We start from the raw sequence: 10,660 nt of genomic DNA, 5'->3' as shown, positions 1-10,660 counted from the left end.
GTTGTTATAACGGAACATTCATTTCCCCAAGGACCCCTTAGCTGCCCAAGGTGCCTGATGTAAAAACACTAAATTCAGCGTTGGACAGTTACGGTACAAAACAAGCAATCATAATACAGTAGTCCCTCATTTTGGGGGGTTACGTTCTAAAAATAACCCGCAATAAGTGAAATCCAGAACGCAGAAGCAACGTCAGTCTGCGGCGGCGTTATTACGGCGTTATTACGCAAAGCAAGTCTGCTGCCAGAAGTTTATAACGCTGCAAGGAACTAGGTCAGAGTCACATGATGCAAATCGACTTGATAAAGAGATATGAAATATTAAGTTTACTAAATAGATTTAAGAGTGAAATAATTTAATCCTGTTTACAGACAACCAAAACTGAATTGTTCAGGTAACGTCAAGTTCCTGCGAGCAGAGAAAATCCAATCACAATCTAAAATCACTGTTTGTCATCTCGGTCATTTTGTAGAACAACAGTATCGGGTTGTCATGGAAACCACGAGTGATATGATCAATACTGAGCTCACTGGATGAAAGACGGATGCGACGGACCGTCCCGCTGTCAGATATTCTACTTTCACAGTTCGCTTATTTTAAAACTCTTATTGGACACTTTTCAACAATCTCAGCGACGTCCGTTCAGGTCCTTCGGAGCCGATCGGTGAGCCGATCGATTGATCCGGGGCAGCGGTTCCTCTGCTTCAGGTCAGCAGGTGTCTCTGGCAACATGTCAACAGGTGAGGCAGGAAGTACGAGGCGGCGCCGTCATCCGGGATCAGCTCAAGGAACTCGGCTGGGCTCATCTCCATGGCAACCACAACCACCGTCTCTATCGGGACGAGGGTGGAAATAAAAAATCCACGAGCGTTTAAAATCGGGGGGCGGGGTTTAAACACAGAGGGTCACGTCTACCTTTGAGAGCAGCCAATAGGATGCCGTTATCCGCTGCCGCTCTCGTCCTGTTGCAGAGCTCAGGGAGCAGCTTCGTCCACCACAACACCTGCACAGGTGAGACAAGGGGGGGGGGGCGATGCAGCGTGAGAAGGTCCACGGCGCGGGGGCGGGACGCCGCCGCTGACCTTGTCTTCGTCTTGGAAATGATGGTTGCCGTAGGCGACGATGGCCTGAGGACATCGGTCCAGCAGCTTTTCAATGCAGCTGTCGTACTGCCCCCTTCTGGTGGCGCGGAGCAGGTGCAGGCTGAACCCCCAGGAGGTCTCCTCCGGCAGGCCGTCCAGCAGGGGCGAGACGGCGCCCACAGACAGGGACGGTCCACACAGCAGGGACTGGAGACGCGGACAGAGACGTCACGAAAACGTCCCCGCTCATTTCCAGAGCTTCTTTAGCACGTCTTTGTATCGCCCTTCCTCCATGTTTGTACAGACCTGGAGTTTGTGTGGCGCCTCCTGGTGTTGGGCGTTGGACGTGCGAGCGGGATTGAGAACAGTCAGCCACGGGTAAAGAGCGCCGTAATGGCAGCACGAGTTGATCTGAAACGCACACAAACGTCTCAACATGGCCGACAGAGGGGGCGAGGGCGCTAAATCAAACCGTTCAGCTACCAGATCGTCGGCGCTCTTCAGCGGGCCGCGCCCCCGCGGAGGGTCCGGGCGCGCGTCCGTCAGCCGGTCGATGTAGACGGACGCCACCCTGAACAGAAGTTCCTGAACGACATCTTCCTGTGAGGAGGCCATGAGTATCGCCTCCCAGAAATCCACCTGGAGGCAGCGCTCGCAGCCCAGCGCCTACACGCACGCACGCACACACACACACACACATGCACACACACGCACACACATGACGGGAACGCTCTCAGACCCGGCGCCCGCTGGCCGTGGGACCGCCAGCGGGTTTGTGAATCGCACACCTTGAACACGTGATCGGCTTGTTGCAGCTGGACGCCGCCGCTGGCGTGTAACGCCACCATGGCGGCCACCAGCAGCCCGGGTTGGGAGTTAACCAGCTGGCGAGCCAGCGCCGTGGGACGGGCGTGTCCGTGTTGGCCTCCGCCGCCGCCGCCGCCGTGCAGCAACAGCCTCGGCTCCTCCATGAAGCCGTACACCAGCAGCATCTGAACACACACACACACACACGCACACACACACACACACACACACACACACGCACACACACGCTCACACACACACAAACACGCACACACACACGCACGCGCGCACACACACACGCAGTTTCATACGTTTCTATAAAAAGCACGCTCACACACGCTCACACACACACGCACACATGCTCACACACACACACACACACACACGCTCACACACACACACACGCTAATCTAACCTCCGCGTGTCTTTCCATCAGCTGTGTGAACTGCGGCAGCTCGTCCAGGAGCAGCATCATGGTTGCCACGGACACGCCAGCTGTAGCCTCCGCACGCTGTAAGGCCTGCAGCGTCCGGGCAGGACTCATGTTCGCCATGGCGGGGCCGACACACACACCCACCAGCTGCGAGGGCTCCGATTGGCTGAAGATCGCTACGACCTCGTCGGCTGCTTCCTGGAAACGAGATCGTTCTCTCTGATTGGTCTCTGGCTTCAGATTGCTTCTGTCCACGCGGTTGGTGCGTCACCTGACTCAGCCTCGGCGCCGTTTCCTCCAGCAGGTGGTGCTTCAGGTAGAACAGGAAGCCGGGGCCGTGGGAGCGAGGGCTGCTGGGAAGTGGGCGGTTCCTGGAGACGACCTCCTCGACGGACAGGCCGGACATCCTGTAATACGGCAGAGCGAGGTGGCAGTCCTTCTGACACGCCCTGAGAGCAGAATCAGCCTTTCAGTCGCTTCACATCAAAGAGGATTGGGATCCTGATGTGACCTCTGACCTGCTGAAACTGTCTCCCAGCTGAGCACAGTTCTGTCTGAAGGCGTCGTCCAGCTCCCGGCCGCCGGCCGTCCCCTCGGCCGCTCCGCCCTCCCGGTTCTGCTGCTGGAGCGCGGCGGCGCGGAGGAGGAGGTGCGCTTCACTGAGGAGGTGTCGGAGGCTTTGGGCCTGGGGGGTCGTCGCCACGTACCGCCGGCTGTATTCAACCTGAGGCCCCCCCGAAGACAGCCACGAGAAAATAATAAGAGTCATAAACGAAGACGCTAAAGAGCGTGCAGAGCGTTACCAGCTCTCTGTAAAGCGTGAGGGGCGGGACGGTGTCGATCACGTAGAGGTTCCATCCGTGTCCCGCTGCGCTGCTTCCTCTGGGGGGGGGGCTCGCCGCGATCGCTGCGATCAGAAGAAGGGAGGAGCAGATACATCATTTAAAATGCACACAAAGTTAGATTATTACACACGCACACGCACACACACACACGCACACACACACCGAGGGATCAGGCAGGTTACTGTCGGGCGAGTTTCCCTTTCAGACCAAGCTGTACATCCACGCAGTGAAGGCAGGGAGAGCCAATCACAAGCCAGAAAACCTTTCTGTGTGTTTTTATTTTGTTTAGTGTCCTGGTGTTGCAGCTTGGCCTTGAAGAGGCAACAGACAATTGGAGGGGGGGGGGGGGGGGGCTTAGGGTTCGTCTTACAGGAGGGGGCGTGATAGAAGGCTCCCCAGAGCCGGTGTGGTTGTGGGATCGATTCCCACCGCCTGGAAAATGCCAGTCAGCACATTGTGCTCTCTGAACTCACTAAAATAACGACACACACACACACAGTGAGCAGGTGTGTAAATGTGTGTAGCCCCGCCCCCTCCTGTGATGTTGCTTACAGGCTCCTGCGCTGTGGCGTGCGCCCACTTTCCTCCGGTGCCTCCATGTTGGCGGTGGACAGCAGGACGACGCGGCGGCCGTCGACACACACCGAGCGCAGGCCGATGAACAGCTGCATCCTGAGCGCACACGCCTCCAGGCTGCAGGGGGGGCAGGCCTTCAGCCAGAACACGGCGTCGGTTAAAGGGGGAAGCGGCGAGCAAGTGGGCGAAAGGAAGACGGCGCCGCGCGGCGAGGCTCGTACCTTCACGGTGGTGTCGATGTACGGGTCGTCCATCCTGGCTGCTACGGCGGCGCAGCGCACCGTGAAGCACTGCAACGCACTCCTGCCACACACACTCACACACACACGCACACACACACACACACACACACACACGCACACACACACACACACACACACACACACACACGCACACACACACACACACACACGCACGCACACACACACGCACACACACGCACACACGCACACACACACACACGCACACACACGCACACACACACACACACACACACACACACACGCACACACACACACACACACACACACACACACGCACGCACACACACACGCACACACACGCACACACACGCACGCACACACACACACACACACACACACGCACGCCGGCGGCGTTCAGAGGCGTTGCACAAAGCGTGACTCTTTACCAGAAAGCCCGCGTAAAAGCGGCGTGATTAAAACAGAAGGCTGCGGGCTACGCCGCGTCGCTCCCCCTGCTGGACGGAGGACAGAACGCGCGCCTACCTGGTGATGACGTGCAGAAGCTGGTCGGTCAACGCCGCCGCCAGCACCCGCTCTGGGTACTGATAGACCGACAGGCGCTCGACACAACCCTTCAGGCTGTACAGATAACCGGAGGAGGGCAGGGAGAAGAAGCAGAAGACGCAGGCCGGGCCGTCCGGGGGTGCCGACTGGTGTCCTGCCTCTAATGGTTTCATCATCGAGCCGAGACTTTGACAGCCCATTAGGATCCAGCAGAACCACCAGAGAACTGCAAGTAGTTATTACAGATACAGAACAATACAGTAGACGAGACGATAATAGCAACCTTTAAATGTTTTATTCAATTCATTTGTGTTTCGTGAATTCGTGACGCGATCACGTGGAAACGACAGAACCCAACTTGACCCACAAGAGCAAGCACTTTGGCGACGGAGCCAAGGAAAAACTGCCCTTTAACAGGCAGAAACCTTGGACAGAACCTAGGCTCATGGGGACGGCCATCTGTCTGACCGGCTGGGTTGGGAGAGAGAGAGAGAATGGCAGGTCAGAGGAGAGTCAAAAACAAGGACTCATCTGTAGTCAGTCCGGTATCGGTGCCCTGGCGACTTGATCAGGGTGCACCCCGCCTCTCACCCATAGCCAGCTGTCATAGGCGCTGCAACACCTACGACCTGCAAGCTGGGGAAGCGGGCGTTCACGCCACGAACGTCTCATCAGGACTTGGATGGCTCTTCGGAGCTCTTGGACCTGCGAAAGAGGCCACAAACAGACCGAATGACCCGAACAAATGGGTTTGGTCTCCTTGTTTTCTCCAGACATCTGATCAGGGTGTCGATGACGATCTTATAAATTCCCGTCCTCTTTCCCATCATGTTTATGCAAACTGTCCATTGGTTGCCCATCAGTTTGCATAACTTCTTAAGGACACGTCTGGCGAGCTTGTCGACCTGCTTCGTGTCCATCTCCAGAGTGATGGACGACTCCTGGATACTGGAGACGAGCACACTCGTCATCATCTCCTTGATCTCCATCATGTCCGTTACAGGAATCTTCTTGTCCTGGAAGATCCTTGCGAGAAGCACCGTGATGATCCAGCGACACTGCTTCTCCAAGCCTTCCGGCGACGATGCAGTTTGGACATCACTCCTGTCTTCTTGACCACACACCCTTGCAGTGGGGAGGTCTCCCTCTTCCACAGCTACCAAAGGCACCCCTTCCATGATGGCAGGGGCCTCTGGTAGCGCTGGAAGAATTTCCTTTTCGCCTTCTGTGGGTTCACAGACGATGTTGTCCTTATCGACGGCGTTGTTTATGGTTGATTCTGAAGGGATCAGATCTCCCATCATGGAGTCCTCGGTCTCGGATCCTTCCGGAGAGACGAGGTCCTTCGCTGCCGACTCTTCCTCTTTTAACCAGCAAAGAAATTTGCAACTCTTTTGAGCAAATCTCTGCAGTAGCTTTCTGAAGTGCCGCATTATGGAGATCTGCCCACTTGTGATTGTAGCTTCTTTGGGGCTCCTGCTTAAGGTCTTTATCACCTCTCTAGACACCAGACGTGATATCTCGTATGGGGCCAATATCTCAACCACCTCTGGAACGCCCATTGTCGAGGCAAGGACCGGTGGAAGGACTTCATCCAGCGCTTCTTGGACTTTCTCTAAATCAACAAGAAGGCTGTTCCCTAACGTTTTTGATGTCAGGGGGGAAGTGATTTTCTGAGTCACTGAGTCAGCCACTACTTTAATTATATCGGCACCCATATCCAGAAGACGTGCTTCAGTCTTCTTATCAGCGGTCCCTGACTGCAGGGCGTCCCACTCTTTGTTGGACAGTTTCCCAAGAAATTCTTGGAAAACCTCACCGAGAAGGGATGAAGTTTTTTCTGGGAGGACCAGACTCCTCGCTCTTGCTGGGAGATCCAGACTCGTAACTTTTGCTGGGAGAAGCAGACTTGTCGTTTTTCCTGGGAGGACCCGACCCGTGTCCTTGGAGGGCCGTACGGGTGCTTGCATCTCTTTGTTGTACATACTTGAGTGTTGAGAAATATACTGAGAGGATTGCTTGTATAAATAGGTTCCCACTCAATGACTTCAAAGACATAGACATCAAAGTTCAATAAGTACATCAAAGACAGTTGTATGACAAGCTACATCAAAGGCACAGTAACGCAGTATGGCAGCAATTTCATCAGTGACGTGATGCCGTCACATTAAGCGATATCGCCGTACCCCTGACTTAATTTAGCATCATACCAAAGAAATCTACGTCTTCACGGTTAAATATGAATGAATGTTATAATAATAAATTCATTTAACATGCTGATCAAAATGTCTGTATCAATTCTAATGTTGCAAAGGCTGCTGGGAAGTATCAGCCATCTTTGTCCTACCCTTTTTCTTGTAAGACGAGTCGGCCTTGTCTCGTCTGCAGCCGCCAGGGTCACTCGTGTTTCTGGATCCTATCCCAGCTGACGAGGGGTGGGGCACACCCCGGACGCGTCGCCAGTACGTTCGCTCACACCCACAGAACATACAAACTCTGCAGTGATAGGAATCGAACCCCGAACCTTGTTGATGTGAGGAGACTGTGCTACCCGCTGCACCTGGTTTCATGATATCTGAAACGTCAATGAATGATCAGCGCTGATCTATATTTAATAATCAATCAGTGATGGTGATGATGAATATATTTATTAGATAGCATGTTAGAGTCCACGTACAGTCAAACACCCTTGCGGTCTTGGTTCTGTTGAAAGTCCTTTGTACATAAATCATCGACATTTAACAATACAAATAAAATAAAAATAAATTACACCACAGACGCAAAATAACAAATTAAAAAGAATAATAAAATAATTCTGTCCCGGACTCTTGAACATTTCGTAACTGATAACTTGCACTGTTCTCTTTGCACTGCGCGATTACGCTAGTTTTACTGCTGCTAATATAATATAATAATATATCTGTGTATCCACTCTTGCTGCTGCTGTTTTGTGATGTGTCTGTACTTCTATGTTTTTTGTGTATTCGTCATTACTGTTACATGTAGCACGACTTCACCGAGAAACATTCCTAGTCTGTGAACCTTCACTGACAATGGCAATAAACACCTGGTTCTGATTCTGATTCTGTTTCTGTTCCTGTTCCTGCCCCCCTGAAAGGTGTATTTTTAGGGCCGTTTTGAATGAGGCCAAAGAGGTGCATGTTTTGAGGGCAGGAGTCACAGTTCCACCCTTGGGGGAACACGGCCCAAATAGGTAATCTCTTCTTTGCTCGAGATTACTGTATTATTGACTGTGACCTTGAGGCGTTTTTACGAGCTGCTACCCGAAATTAATGCATTTCTTCATTCAAAAGACAAAACGGTCCCAGAGCTGATCGACCCAGAGTGGAAATGGCACCTCACATTTTTAACAGACATGACAGAAATGCTGAACAGCCTTAACCTGCAGCTACAAGGCCAGGGGAAACTCATTTGCAACATGTATTCCCACATAAAAGCATTCGAGGTGAAACTGGTGCGGCTTTTGGAACAAGTGAAAAAGCACAACTTCATCCATCTCCCTGTCACACAGAGCTTCTCTGCAGATAACCCAGCCGTCCCGTTCCCAGCTGAAAGGTGTGTGCGAGCACTGGAAATGCTGAAGGAGGAGTTTGGTGTGCGATTCCGTGAACTTCATGTTAATGCAAAAGAAATCCGTCTTTTCCAGAAACCCTTTGATGCCGATATTGATGAAGCCCAGCCTTCTTATCAGTTTGAGTTAGCCGAGTTACAGAACTGTGATGTTCTCAAAGACGCATTTAATCCCAACAGTCTCATTGTCTTCTATGCTGTCCTCCCAAATGACACGTACCCTAACGTAAAGAAACACGCTATGAAGATGTCCACACTTTTTGGCAGCACATATGTCTGCGAGCAAACCTTTTCACGCATGAAACTGCTGAAAAATCCGATGAGATCAAGATTGACTGATGAACATCTGCATCAGTGTCTGAGACTGGCTGTGACCAGAATGGAACCTGACATTCAGCTTCTCACCAGCCAGATGCAGGCCCACAGCTCACACTGATAAACATACAAAGGTAAGCTCACTTTTCTGACTTGAATGAGTCATTCTGAGTATGAACAAATATGAACATAGTAAAATCCATCTCCACAACCACACTGGTAGTGAAATGTATTGTGCTGTATCACTTAGTCTGGTTTCTCAGCCTGCTTGCTTTGTGGTTTTCACAGGAATGAGAGAGAGAGCTGCAAACAGTGGCTACAAGCCTACTGGAACCTACAAATGGATTATAAGGAATGAACACAAGAGCTTTGAGTGGCTGCTCATATGAGTAATATAAGTAAGATATTCTGCTCTGACAACCAAGCTGAAGTTTTTCTGTTAAGATTGTGCACAGCACGACAGAAAGTTAATGTTCCATGGAGGCTTATTTGGTTATTGTTTATTTCATAGTGTTATTATTTATTTCTTGACTTTTTTCTGTGAAGAACCCATTGAGGGTTATTTGGTTATGTGTGGCTGGAAAACGATAAAGTTTTATGTTACGCACCTCTGCGATCATCACACTTTTTCCGTTACAAACTGACCCCGGCCCCCAATCAGAGAAGGGAAAAGTTATTTGGCCCTCACAGGAAAAAGTTTGGGGACCCCTGATGGAGACAAACGTCAAGGAAAAACTCTCCTTTCATGAACAAGTTTTATTGGCTTGGTCCCGAATATATAAGCACAATTTTCTTCCCATAAATATATGATATGGAACAATCGGGACATACTGTACAGAAATAAATAATTATACTTTCTTAATTGGGTTGAGAAACAGATTAGACTCGTAATTCAACTCCAGTGGTTGAGCCGGGCCTAAATGGATGGACTTTCTATTCGTGAACAGTGCATGAAAGAATAATCGGCTCGGCTGCAGGCGTTGGCTTCTCTGACGTAATGAACGCTTCCATGAGAATGCATCTCGAGTGGGGCCTGAGTAATGTTTTCTTCCCTTCAGGAATTTGTCTGTTGTTGTTTTTCCTCCCCATCTCCATGGTTACAAGTTGAATTTCAACTCCTTCTTGGAATGTCCCCCCCCCCCCCCACCAACAGCCGAGTACAGAAGTGTCTTTTGCTGCTGATGGACTTTTGTTGCTTGACTTCCCATCATTGGTTCAGTTCAGGGCTTTTGCCGCTGTGGCATCCTGGGTATTTTATGCTCATTTCCTTTCTTTGGCTCGTTACTTCCTGTGATATTATTGTGGTGTTTATCACTCTAAATGGGCAACAATGGGAGAGAATGCAGTAAAACAGGACGGACAGAACGTCTGAGACGGACTGCAGCTCAGTCGCCGTTAGTCATCAACTCTCCAGCCTGTGTTTCTGCAGCCAGACTGTACACACACAGACTCCTCCCATCCACAGCTTTTATTCCACTTCTCCCCTTTCCTCCTCCTCCAGCTTTCCCTTTCTCTTATTCTCTCTCTTATTTTATAAACAGCGTCATTATTCACAGATCCTCACAAAAACCTGGTGCTTATCCAAACGTGACAGGATAGCGCCTGCGTCTCGCTCCCCGCCTTGGATTATGAGTGTGTTTTAAGAGTGTGTGTCATGACTTTATAGGTGTCTGCATGCATATGTGAGGAGGTGAAGAAAGCCAGTATCAGCCAGAAGATGCTGCACAGCCATGTTCTCCTTATCACAATGCCTCCTTAAAAGGCCAAACGGAGGGTGCAGTGGACTTTCAACGTGTTTAATGTACACATTTTTTGCTTTAGAGCATGCATCCATCAATTTCTGTGACATTTCCTAAAACGTCTTCCATCAAATGCTCCTAAATCTGCTTCACCCTTATGAGCGTGTGCTTTACTGGCAGCGTTTGAATTCTTCTAACTGCTGTGAAATGCACGGAGGCTCGTAATCGTCTTTTTGGCTTCGCAGAGCGATCGTCTCCTGATCAAAGGAGGGAAGATCGTGAATGATGACCAGTCCTTCAGCGCTGACATCTACATGGAGGATGGGGTCATCAAGTGAGTTCTTGGGGGTTTGACTTGTTGAAGACACTCGAATAAAGTCACAGATTTCACCGTGCTTTACAGTCAGAGCAGACATTTTTGTCTTCATGATGCAATAACCTAATTTTTTATTTTGGTTTCTTTCTGATGATCTTCTCAGACAAATTGGGGAAAACCTGATCGTGC

General features: G+C 50.8%; 1 protein-coding gene and 1 long non-coding RNA gene across 2 annotated transcripts; one reads left to right on the top strand and one right to left on the bottom strand.

Annotated features, from left to right (window-relative positions):
- Window positions 1-394: 394 nt before the first annotated feature.
- LOC137913853 (BLOC-2 complex member HPS3-like) lies at window positions 395-4,686 on the bottom strand. The gene is made up of 14 exons (XM_068757483.1): window positions 4,490-4,686; window positions 3,965-4,046; window positions 3,720-3,877; window positions 3,538-3,599; window positions 3,126-3,229; window positions 2,841-3,046; window positions 2,594-2,771; window positions 2,305-2,520; window positions 1,871-2,092; window positions 1,566-1,748; window positions 1,389-1,493; window positions 1,083-1,289; window positions 916-1,003; window positions 395-832 (listed from the first exon to the last, which is right to left on the bottom strand). Exons 1-14 carry the CDS (start codon window positions 4,684-4,686, stop codon window positions 705-707), a joined length of 2,136 nt encoding a protein of 711 aa, XP_068613584.1. The 3' UTR covers window positions 395-704.
- Window positions 4,687-8,753: 4,067 nt separating this feature from the next.
- Window positions 8,754-10,660, top strand: LOC137913860 (uncharacterized). The gene is made up of 3 exons (XR_011106392.1): window positions 8,754-8,814; window positions 10,401-10,489; window positions 10,635-10,660. It is a non-coding gene; the product is annotated as an uncharacterized lncRNA (long non-coding RNA).

The sequence above is a fragment of the Brachionichthys hirsutus genome, unplaced genomic scaffold (genome assembly GCF_040956055.1).
Source record: "Brachionichthys hirsutus isolate HB-005 unplaced genomic scaffold, CSIRO-AGI_Bhir_v1 contig_445, whole genome shotgun sequence".
Classification (NCBI taxonomy): Eukaryota; Metazoa; Chordata; class Actinopteri; order Lophiiformes; family Brachionichthyidae; genus Brachionichthys; species Brachionichthys hirsutus.
The sequence above is the reverse complement of the archived record's forward strand: the minus strand, read 5'-3'. Positions and strand labels throughout refer to the sequence as shown.